The 12,061-nt window shown below is 49.4% G+C and overlaps 2 protein-coding genes across 2 annotated transcripts in view; one reads left to right on the top strand and one right to left on the bottom strand.

The window, feature by feature from the left end:
• The window catches only part of RSPH14 (radial spoke head 14 homolog), a gene marked incomplete at its 5' end in the record, with an annotated part of 89,104 nt that overhangs the window by 1,043 nt on the left and 76,000 nt on the right, over positions 1 to 12,061 (bottom strand). The window contains 2 exons of the mRNA XM_081966772.1: positions 743 to 879; positions 1,050 to 1,275. Of these exons, the coding sequence (XP_081822898.1) occupies positions 743 to 879; positions 1,050 to 1,275 (363 nt within the window). The remainder of the gene's footprint in view (positions 1 to 742; positions 880 to 1,049; positions 1,276 to 12,061) is intronic.
• The window catches only part of GNAZ (G protein subunit alpha z), a 64,956-nt gene continuing 64,513 nt past the window's right edge, over positions 11,619 to 12,061 (top strand). The window contains exon 1 of the mRNA XM_081966771.1: positions 11,619 to 11,855. The gene's annotated coding sequence lies outside the window, so the exon portion shown is untranslated. The remainder of the gene's footprint in view (positions 11,856 to 12,061) is intronic.

Genomic DNA, 12,061 nt, shown 5'->3' with positions numbered 1-12,061 from the left:
AGACGTGTCTCAAATAGAGACAACGAGTGGAGGAAAGGCCAAAGAACTGGCAAATAGATCAGTTCTATGGAACCCGTCTGGGTAAGGAGAGGAGGGGAGATGGCCCACATGTGCCCTGGCAGTTGCTCCTCATGCGGAGAGTGAATATAAAGTTGGTTTATTTGATCAAGAAGAAAATAGATATGTCAATTTTGGGGAAACATAATGGACTTGACATCAGGACTGAAATGATGATGCTTTACATAGATTTATGTAAAGAGATGGGATATGGGAAGAAGAGAGCATTTGTTATAATTTAAGAGGAGGTGAAAAATTACTGAAATTGTTTATACTTGTGATGAAGGGTGGGGGTAACTTTTGTAAGCTTTTTTCTTTTTCTTTTCTAAATTCTTTCTTTTCTATTTTTCTATTTTCCTTTCCTCCACCTTTTTCTCTTTCTTTGGTTTATATTAGTTTGTATATTTTCAATTATAACTGTAATTATACTACATTTAATTGTTTTTAATTGTGATAAATTAGATATCACTCCTCTATCTGTTTTTATGTTTCCTTGCACTTTTTATTTATTTATTTTTTTCCTGAGTTTAAGTTATACTTGTTTTCGCTACTGTAAATAAAATCTCTACTAAAAATGGTGAGAAGGAAACACCTTAAGTGCAGCCGGGGGCTTGCCCGGCGGTGTCCCTGAGAGCCCCCCCTTCTCTCCCACAGAGAATGGGCTGAGCCCCGTGGCCACACTCACCTTGGGTGGTCACTGCCGAATTCATGATGGCCCCGGCAGCGTTGGCTCGCACCTCCGCATCCTCATCTTCCAGCAGGGTGACCAGGTCTGGAAAGACGTTTTCTTTGAAGACCATGTTCTTCCCCTCCAATGGGACACTGAAGTGGGAAAACCATCCCTTTGGGTCAGCTGAGGCTGGTCTGCTTGCCTTGCCCTTCTGACCAGTCAACTAGGCCAGAGGGAAACCACTCTTGGCAGACATGGAGCTACCCTGGAGCTCCTCCGCCCTCCGCACCTCTGAGGTGTGCCATGTGCTGGTATGCCTCACCTGATGGCCATGAGGACCTGGGCAGCCTTGCACCTGATGGCCCGCGAGGGATCCCGGAGCTTCTCCTTCAAGATGGAAACAGATCCTGTAGCCAAGGCCTCGAAGGCTTCAACTCGCAGGCAGCCTGTGAGGGTGTCCAGGATGAGCTCTTGGATGTCCTCCTTCTCGGTCTTCAGCTTCTGCACCAGAGACGAAACCAAACCGCTCTCCACTATCCCAACGGCCACTGCAAGAACAAAGGACAACTTAGCCTTCCCTCTCCTGTCCAGCGGAAAGGAGGAAACGCGATCGCAGGGGTGGCCTCCTGGGATTCTCTTCCTACTCTGCTGTCCTTACCATGGAGGGGAATGGCATTCACCACTTATGACGAGAGCCCAGGGAAGAACATACAGACGGTGCTATAAAAAATGGTGCTTCGTGTGATTTCTTTTTTTATCTTAAGGAAATATTTGCACTGTTGGTCAAAATGGTGGCCTCTTTCTGCTCTCAAGCTCCCCTCTGGGAGGTCTCTGAGAAGGAGAGGTGACCTTCTAATCAACAATTCTACACACTTGCCCCAAGCTGCAATTCTAAAGATGTTTGCAGTGGTTTTCATTGTCATGAAAGAGGCAGGTAGACTTTGAGGATGGAGCTGGATATTACCAAAACAAATCGTGTTCAGAGCTTCTGAACCTCAGTGAGTCATCTGGATGGATGGGCTGCTCAGAAATCATGCAGGGCAGCATTTGAGGCCACGCTAGAAGCATCCTGGGAAACTCCTGCTCAGCCTCTCCATCTTCTCCCATGAAATTCCTTCAGAGAGTATTTTGTCCTTTCCACTTTGAAATACTTACATGAAGCCCCCACAAAAAGCCCTACAGAGCTGGGGATCCTTACAGACATGCCCCCCCCCCCCAGGACAAAGTCTCTTGCCAAAGGAATACCAGGGAGGTTGGCACATGCCTGAACTCAATGAGACCTTCCACCTTCACGCTTGGCCCTAGTCAATAGGCCAGGGGTCTCCAACCAGGGCTGGATGAGGAATTCTGGTGTCGAAGTCCACAAGTTGCAAAATTGCCAAAGTTGGAGACCCCTGCAATAGCCCAAGAAGGGATGGGAGAGACCACATATGATCACGTGGACAAACAAACTAGGACTCAATCCAGTCAAGGTCTCTTGATCAGGAGACAAGTTAGTACGAGAAGTCCTCGACCTACAACCTTTCATTTGGCAATCATTCCACGTTACAATGGCACTAAAAAAACACGACTTAAGACCCGTCCTCCTACTTACAACCAACTCAGCATCCCCAGAGTCACGTGACGAAAGTTCAGGCCTTTGGTTCAGGCCACCATGGTTGCATCCTCCCAAGGTCACATGACCCTGCAGACTCCCCCAAAAGCTTCTTCTCACAAGTGGAATCAATGGGAGAAGCCCAGTTCACTTAGGAACGTTAAGTGATTCACTTAACAACCATCCAATAAAAGGTTGTAAAATCAGGCATGACTCCGTCACAACCTCCTTCCTTAGCAATGAAAATTCTGGTCCAAAATGTGGTCATAGGTCGAGGATTCCCTGCATGTTCTTGTAAATTGACTCATAAGTAGAAGATTCCCTGCACCGCATTCTGGGAAGGCCATTGGCAAAGTAGACCTTCTGTGACTGGAGGGGAAGCAAGTTCACAAGACAATACTGATGGGGTCAGGAGTGGTTGGAAAGGCCTGGAGAAGAAGACTGTAGGGAAATGTGATCGATGTCCAAGAAAGGGATGGTACAGTAATGTAGACAAAGAGACAGAATTGTTCTGTGTTCTTCCAGAGGTAATGGGGATTAAATTACGAGGAAGACTTCAATTGGATTTCAAGAAGAATGGTCAACTGTTCAAGAATGGAACAGACTGCCGAAGGGGATAATGGTGTCTCCTTCACTGGTTGCCCCCAAATGCACTTCGAATAACAAAATAACAGAGTTGGAAGGGACCTTGGAGGTCTTCTAGTCCAACCCCATTCAAACAGGAGACCTTATACCATCCTGGACAAATGGCTGTCCAGTCTTTTCTTGAAAACCTCCAGTGATGGAGCACCCAATACTTCTGAAGACAAGCCGTTCCATTAATTAATTGTTCTGACTGTCAGGAAATTTCTCATTTGTAGTTTGGTTCTCTCCTTGATTAGTTTCCATCCATTGCTTGTTGTTCTGTCAATAGGTTGACCCCTTGTTCGTGGCTCAAATATAGCCAGGTCCTGAGGACATCTAGGGAGATTCTTTGAGATCTCACAGTGTGGTCAGGTCTACCTCCTGCCAGCTATTTGAAGTTTTGGATTTCTAATGTGGCGTGACTAACTTCCAAACAGGAAAATTAAAACTCAGGACTCGGTGTCCTGAATAGTCTAATCAGATCCCTTCCAGATGATTATTACAGTCCTGTATTTACCAAGCAGGAAGCTAAAGCATCGGGGAAGTCACTGATATTGTTGAGGACGAATCTAATAGGTGGAAGGAAAGCCTAAATTCATCAGGTGTCACAAGAGGGCAAACCCCACTTCTGGATGCTGGAGGAAAAATCTGACAGCTCAGTTATTCTCATAGTTGATTAGCAAGAAAAAAATTGGGACCTCTTTCAAAAAGGTGTTTTGGAACTGAATTCTGTTATAAACTTTAGGAATTTTGACAAAAGTGTAAGCCTTTTTTTGATTAAATCAGTTCATAATCCTTGATACTATTTATGCTGGTTTGTATAGGCTTTGAACATATTTCTTGTTAAGGCTGCGGGACTTAATTAGATATACAGCTTGTGATTTAATTTTCAGGAGATTTCTCCATTCAATCAATGCACGGATGTTCAAACTTTCCGTACAACCATATATAATAAATTATTCCCCGAGACATTTTCCAGCTCTTACATTAAATTGGTTGAAGTTGTATGATGATGAACGACTACGGTGGTGGTAGATCAAATGACAATTAAGTAGTTGACAAAAGTGACCCTTTCAAAGGCTACACGGAATACAGGGGATCCTGCTAATAACATTTATGCTTTTGGATCTTGTGCTGCTCTTCCGTAGAGCTCAAAGATCCTAGAAAGATGGAAACAGTGCCAGGAAAATATAAGAATATTCCAGCTGGCTGACAATGTTTTGAAGACTTTCCCATTTAATGCGAGCGGATTAATTATGGTGATTCCACACTACCCATCTCTTTTGGATGTAGGCCAGGCCTCTGACCTTTTGTGAAAAGGAGCAAAAGTTAATCTGCAGGTTTTAGTTCCAGAGACAAACAGCTGAACGGAGGTCTGGCTTCTTCAACAAAAAAACACGGAAGGGGAGAAAATACCTTGGAAATGGATGTGAAGGTGCTTAGGTTAACTTCTGTTGCAAGTTATTCAATTTGTATATTTGTCAACAAACCCACAAACTGTTCTTTTTTTCAGAGCAATGAGAAGCCCAAGCAAGCCACAGATCTCTACTTGGGGAAAAAATGAGATGGAGCAGAATTATGTTGTAATTCTTGCCAGAATGGCTTAGAGTTTTTTAAAAATCAGAAACAAAATGTTCATGATGCAATACTTAAATAAAAAATATTTCAGCAATATGCTGATGATACTCAGCTGTATGTATATCTTGGCCTGTGGTGAGTTAAGTGATGGCGCGTCCTTCTTATTCAAATTGCCCTCTTGGAAGTAGAGAAAGTGATTCCGGAAGATAAGCCCTAAGATGTGTATTCCTTGTACTCTTGCTTTTTTTTTGCTATTCTGTATCCTGCATGCTTATATTTTTAATCTAACAGGCTAGACTCAATTGTGGGCCTTAATAGAGTCTAGAAGGGGGAAAATAAAGTAGAATAAAATATGGATTAAAAAATAAGAATGAAGACGTGGCATAAAAGGGACAGTTGGAAGCTTGCTTAAAGGGACAGGGAAATGTCATCAGCCTTCAACCACAACATGTTCCAGTAAAAGTCCCTATGTCAAAAGTCCAAAACCACAAGGTTCAAATAAAGTTTGTTAATGACACGTAGCCCTTACCTGTAACAAAAGGAGAAGTAAGACCCCCATCTCCTTATAGGGCTTTTTCCCCAAGGTAACCAATAAGAAATAAGTTAAGTGTTTCCGTGTTACACTGTCTTTGAGAATGTATAAGAATGCGTGCTTCGATAATAAAGATTGTTCAGAATTTCCAATGCTAGCTATGTGCTTGCTTTCTGAACCTGGCTGCCAAATAAACTTTTCCTGTATCCTGAGAAGTCTAAGCCTGTCATTTTCTGCAACAAGGAAGGCCTTTGCACAACGGTGGGTTGTGCGCCAGTTACACCCTTTCCTGGGCCAAAAATCCCTACTCACTGTCACTCATGCCCATGTCACTTCCCACCTTGACTATTGCACATGCGCTCTACAGGGGGCTGCCCTTGAAGAGCATCCGGGAGCTCCAGTTGGTAGAAAATGCAACGGGCCGCATGGTTTTGTGCACATGTATCACCTCTCCTGCAGGAGCGGCATTGGCTGTCGATTTGCTTCCGGATGCAATTCAAGGTGCTGGTTGTCCCCTTTAAAGCCCTTCCTGGCTGGGGACCAGGTGACCTGAGGGAGCATCTCTTGCCGGTCACATCTACCCATCAGAGCTGGGAGGCAGGGAATGCCGCGGGTCCCATCCCTGAGGGAGATACACCTGGTGGGACCCAGAAGAAGGGCCTTCTCCGCGGTGGCTCTCTCTCTCTCTCTGGAATATCACTCCCCCAGAGATCAAAACGGCCCCCATTTCTGGAAGGCACTGAAGACCTGACTCTGCCAGTGGGCCTGGGGAACCCAGAGTGGGATGGAGCCCATTCAATGGCTCGTGTGATCTGCTGTTGCAGGAGCAGAGGGGTGATGATACGACACGATATTAATTTATTTGATTCTTTTTTATTAGTTGTATTGTTTTAAATGAGGCTTTATATTCTGTAAGCCACCTTGGGTCCCCATGTGTGAATAGGCGGTGATATAAATTCAATAAATAAATAAATAAAAATAAATATATTTTTTTTAAAAACCAGACAAATGCAAAACTAAAGCAGATTTCATTTTGAAAGGCAATAAAAGGAAACAACGGGCGTGTTGAAAGGAGACCTTGTACTGGAGCAACGTCTGGGGGAACAGACTTTCGCCAACTGTTTTCTCAAAGGAAGCCCAGGAAACAGGGCCAGAGTTAGGGGGCTGCTCCTGAGGAGGCTCAGACCAGCCACTACAGAGGTGGCTTCCTACCAGTTCGGCCCGGTTCGGCCCAACCGGTGATGGTCTGGTGGCCTGGGTCACTGGAACCGGCAGCAACCCACGCCTGCCACGCCCCCCAACTGGTTTCCTGGTTGCTGCCGCCATCTTGTTTTTGTGTTCTGTCCATGTGTAGAACCATTTTAATTGAACTGTGCATGTGCGCGCAGCATGCATCCAATGCACGCCCACACAAAGTGCACACACGAGCAAACCGGCATTGAAGCCAGCCAGAACCCACCCCTGGGCCACTCGGCTGCAGACCGGCCCCAGGTGGACTGGTCCCCCAGCTGATCTCCTGACAGGAGATAAAGGAAGATAATTCATGGACCCGAAGCTGTTCCAGAATTTGCAGGCTGAGGACGGCAGCTGAAATGGGACCAGTGGCAGCTCCTGGGAGAACAGTGGGGCATTTTCAGGATTCAAGTCACGTGGCTGCTTTGAGCTGCCCTGCTCAACAATCGGGCAGCTGTTTTGAAAGCTCACCCTGCACCAAGGAAGACAATTGTGGGATTCTTAGGCCATGAATCGGGAGAGGCAGCACTCTTGGTCCCAGGAGGGTCTGGGCTGGCAGAAACTGGGCAGAGGCTTTGCGTGCCAGGGAGTCTGCCTGCATCGCTGAAGACAGGTGGATTCAGGGAAGAACCCTTGGCTGCAGCCCCGCTCTTCTGGGAGGAGGGTCTTCTGCTCTTCCTGGTCCTGAGGAACATCTGTCTGCAGTATTTTGGGGGGCTCAGGTTCGGTTTGTCAGCCCTCCCCTAGTCTATCCCAGTGTCCTGGCAGTGGTAAGTAGCTTATCTTTCTCTTCTCTAAGCAAAATGCTCCCTGAACTCTACACTCTGATGCGTTGTAAAACGATGAAATTTGCATATCGGGTGAAGAAGTCTAGCCGTGATTTGCATGGAGATTGGGGGGGTGGGAGGGTGTAGGCTCTGAGGTGGGGCCCCTGTGCTTACTAAAGAAATGGGGCTGCCCTTCAACCTCTGCTCTGTGGCTAACAGCAACAGCAGCAGAGAAGATGAGGTTGCCCCAGTAGCTATGCGGCAAGAGGGGTCACGTTCAGAAGCAACGTGTTGTTGGCAGCAAACGGGGTTGTGGTGTCTACGTGGGGATCAAAAAAAGACAAGACGATGGCTACAAACGTGTACGGTGGGGGGGGAAGCAGGTCGGTGGGTCTTTGATTGTATGTTGTTTGTGGCTGCCATCCTGACTTTTAGGAGCCTCCTTGAGGGCCAGCTGGAGTTTTCCCAGGGATCAGAAGAAAAGAAATACGCAGCCCGGCATAATTAGAGATTCAACTGAACAGACGCAAATGGTAAGAGAATATTCAGCACATGGGACACTGTGGGTCAGTTAAGATGCTTAGAACACTTTCAAAGATGCAGTCACGATGCAAAAGCAACGTTTTAAAGTTTTCGTACATATAAGATGACAGCATATTTGGTTTAAAGAACTGCAGAATAAGGTACTTTAAGTTTTGGTATCTGATTGAAAGCTAATCCCTGTACGTTATATTCCAGAGGATTGATGGTCCTTATTCCATTGTAGGTCAGCAGCTGCAAGAATTAGATTAAGTGCAGCCAGGTGGACAATGGTTACCTTGTCTATGGGTTGATGGAGCAGATTTTATGCTTATATACACAATTATATATTGGCCTGGGAAAGAAAAATGGATTCCAAAGGCAACGATTCCATTGCCTGGGATATGGGATCTATGGGATTAAGGGAGTAAACCCCAGTTAGTAAGTGGAGCCTTGATACCAGTGTTACCATATTCGACAGTTGTACAATCAGCTAGTTCGGTCTTTTAGGAGCATTAGGTATGTCCACTGCCTTGAGTTACTTATAAAGTAACACAAGTGGGATAAAAATCTAATTAATTAATTAATTAAAAGGGGCCCAGCCTAATAAGATAGACCAGACTAAGAAAACAATGCCATATAGGCCAGGATTACTCTTATTGTAGCAAATGTCAGTTACATCGTTGGGGTGATGGGCAGCATGAATAGACTAGACTAGACTAGACAATAGAAGAGAAGAGACTGTAACCACCATAGCAAGATACTTTGCAAGGCTGAATGTGCCTCTGTCTTCTTGTGAACTAAGGAGGGGCTGGAGACCTTTTCTCCCATTATTTTCTCGGCAGGGGCTCCAGCCCCTCTTAACTGACTGTTGCCTTGGTAGCATCTCTTCCTCCGGTCCTTCAAGGCCATTCCCTTCGTCCTCTACACAATGTCACATTTTGTCATTCTCGCCCCCGCAGATGCTTCTGAGCTGCCAAGTGCCTGGCAATCATGGCATTCAGTAGCCCTTGGCCTGGAAGAAGAGAGTCCTCCTTCTTTGGGCCCAACCTCTGCTCGGCATTAAGCCCGACCCATCCTCTTCCTCCTCTCTTTGCTGCCCCATTAGCTCCCTTTCTCCCCCCTCCCCAATTGGCCCCGCTGCCTTCAGTTACTGCCTTCTCTTAGGTCTGCAGACATCTATCCAGCTCTCTAAAACCATCCACTCATCTTGCTTCCCCTCCTCCTTTTTAAAAAAAACCACATTGCTTAAAATAAGAGAAGAAAAAAAAGGGCAAAGAACAAAAGGAGAGGGAAAAAAGGCTGAATCAAACTCCCATTGAGAGTGGATGATGGAACTTCCCAAAGAAGGTCAGCCTCTTGATCTTGCCTGACTGAGCCTGAATCATTTCCTCCCCAGGCCACGGGGCCAGGACTTTGACGGCATCCCCCGGCCAGCAACGACACTTGAATCCAAACACACCTGGATCCTAGTACAATCCTCATCTGTGGTTTATTGCCAATTTTGCTTGGCTTCTACATCAGGACTCTTTCTCTGTGGAAGGCATCAGTGCAATATTTATATATATATATATATCGCTTTTATCATTCTATATTTTACTTGCACGCCGACCAGAGTTGCTCTGAGAGAGAGATGGGCAGTTTCTAAAGTTGACATATCCAAATGAGGGGGTGGGCAAATAATGCCAAACGCCGACCTGAAATATGGGACTATATGTGCTATGCTCCCAAAGAGAAGAAAGCAACCAGGGAAACTCTGCGGACACTTCTCAGGAGACATCTCTGGTACTTTGACCATTCCTGGTGGAAATCAACCTCTGGGTCTCAGGCTCCATGCTCAGGAGGCGGTGGCTCAGGTTCTGCCAGAGCTGGGCCCAAGTGCTGATGGCCAAAGGTAGAACCAGCCCTAGGCATCTGGAAGGAGGCCTGCCTTAATGCTGACATGGGAAGGTCAACCGGCAGACTGGAATGAAGGGAGGGAGGGAGGGAGGGAGGAGGGAGGGAGGGAGGGAGGAAGCCAAAGGTGCCAGACCCAAAGGGCATTGCAAACAGCAAAGAGAATGCAAAAGATGCTGGAAGGGAGGGACAACCATCGGGCACAAACACACCGTCAAAGATAAGTTTACCTTCGCTCCTACATTTTCAAATTGTAAAGAGAAATAGTTGGGGAAAAGTCTCTAAAAAGCAGAGGGAGGAGGCGTGTGAGGGAAAGACTTACAAGATTATGAGCCTGTTTAGTTTTTAGAATAAAAATGACTAACAGAAGATGAGAGGCTGATTAAATTATGAACGTTACTTGCTAAAAGAACATACGAAGCCAATAATCAAGGGAGATTAGTCAGATGTGCTGAGTTCACATTTGTTGCGCTTGGAACAGGAGTATTCACAGGATTCAAACCATCCTAGGTACCTAACAACCCCTCAAGCCCACATCCCGACTTAAGTGCAAAGGATAATTAAATGCAAGGAAGGGCAGCTGTCCACTGGCATGCCCAAAATATACCTTTCCAAGAATTTCTTACTGTGGGTGCTGAAAGCCCCTTTCATCCTGTTCTGAATGGAATGTTGATCATTCTTTCTTTAACACTAAGCACTGCTTGAAAAGTGCCCTTTTAAAGCTTATGGAAACCTCAGGGTAGATTCTCCAAAGCTCAGGTTAAGGGTCAGTCCTCTGGGGTCAACAGCAATGTCTGCAAAGAAGGGGCTTCATCTCAGCCCCTTCGCCTTTGATGGACAGATAAGCAAGCCTTGCCTTTCTGCTCCTGCGTCCTGCTTTCCATGACTATCCAGCTGGGAGCCGCTGGCCACCCACAAGAGGGTGCAGTGACACCCCCACCTAATGCCCCCACTCATCCCAGGTGGCTGTGGTAGACTTGTCAGCTACTTGAGAAACTCGCCCTTCCACTGGCCTGTGAGGCTCCCAAACCTCCATGTAGGCATCCCTGGCATTTCCCACTCTTCACCTCCACCTGACTGCCTCCCTGCAAGCAGCAGCCTCCGCTGGTCCTTTAGGATGACCCAACAGGCATTGGGCCTGGTCATTGCTCTCCTGGGGGGGGGGCTCCTCTTTCCAAGGCCCAGAGGCCTGGTACCCCGACTCATTTGCCGGACCTGATCTTGCCTTTCTTTATAGTTAAACCACAATGCTTAGACTCCCTTGCATCCCTTCCATTCTCTTCTGAGTTTGGACCATGAAGACCTTTGCACATTGCTGAGAGAACTGTTTAACAGGAGATCAACGAGCAGGGGGCTACTGTGGCTTGGGCAGCAGATGAGGCTGTTCTCGGAGCCAACTTGGCCAGGAAACAATCCAGCCCCTGCAGACGATCAGGTCTGAGGCGCCCCCCTTGGGAAGAGGGGAAGGGGAGGCCCTGGAGGGGGCAAGCCAACCCGAGAACCTGGCTGGGGGTGGATCTCCGGGGAGCCTGCCAGGCGATCTGGCCGGCAGAGCAGGGAGCCCGAAGGAGGCCCCGCCAGAAACAGGCCTTGGCCCCGCACGGCTGCTGCGAGGGGGAGCCGAGAGGTCTTTCGGGCTCCGCTGCGAAGGCAACCCGGCTCCTGCCAGCTGAGGCTCCCCGAAGCTCTCTCGGCTTTCGGGGCGTTCCTCCTCCCAGACTAGCCCGGCGACGGACCGCGGCCAGGAGGCTCCACGGCTGGGATGCTGCTGATGTTGCCCGGGGGAAGCAGACCCTGCGGCCGAACCGGGAGCTCCATCGCCGTGCAAAAACCAGGCTCGCCTTGACGGAGGCGGCCGGTGCACGCGGAGAGGCTGCCACACGGCCCACCGCCCAGCCCTCCAGGAGCCCCGCTCCCCGCTCCCGCCCGGGAGGACGGAGGCACCGCGGACAGCTCCCCCAGACGCCGCCCGGCCCTTCGGGGCAGCAGCGCAGCGCCCGCGCCGGGCTAACGGGACTCTGGCGCCCGCGGACCCGCCCCTTCCCCGGCGAGCCGCGCCATTGGCGCGTGCCGACGCCGATCCGGCGGCGAGCGACCAATCCGGGCCGCGGAGCCTCTGCGGCGTGCCCGCCTCCCTCCGCCCGAGGCTCCGGAGCGTGGCCGGCTGAGCCGTGCGGCTGCGGGGAAGCGGCCAGCCGAGGGAGCGGGCGAGCGAGCGGCAGGCAGGCAGGCAGGCAGGGAGGCCGGAGGAGGAAGACGCCCGTCCGTCCCTGCTGGGCGCGGGCAACCGCCGACGGCTCCTGCTTCTCCCGCCTGCGGGCCGTCGCGGAGCGCCGCCGATGGGAGCGCCGCGGCATCGCCTGCCCGCCCCGCCGCCGCCAGGAGGTGAGTGCCGGGCCGGCTGCCTGCTTGTCCCTCCGGCGCCGGAGAGGCTCCTTCCCCGGCAGCGCCCTCCGCCGAGACCCCCGCCGCCCGCCGGCCCCGCCATGTGCCTGCTGCTGCGGGCGCCTCTCCGGAAGCAGCGGGGCGGCGGCTGCCTCCTGCGGGAAGGGGCGGCGGGGAGCCCGGCAGAGCCTCCGTTGAGCGCGCGC

The sequence above is a fragment of the Natrix helvetica genome (genome assembly GCF_964273705.1).
Source record: "Natrix helvetica genome assembly, chromosome: 14".
Classification (NCBI taxonomy): Eukaryota; Metazoa; Chordata; class Lepidosauria; order Squamata; family Natricidae; genus Natrix; species Natrix helvetica.
The sequence above is the reverse complement of the archived record's forward strand: the minus strand, read 5'-3'. Positions and strand labels throughout refer to the sequence as shown.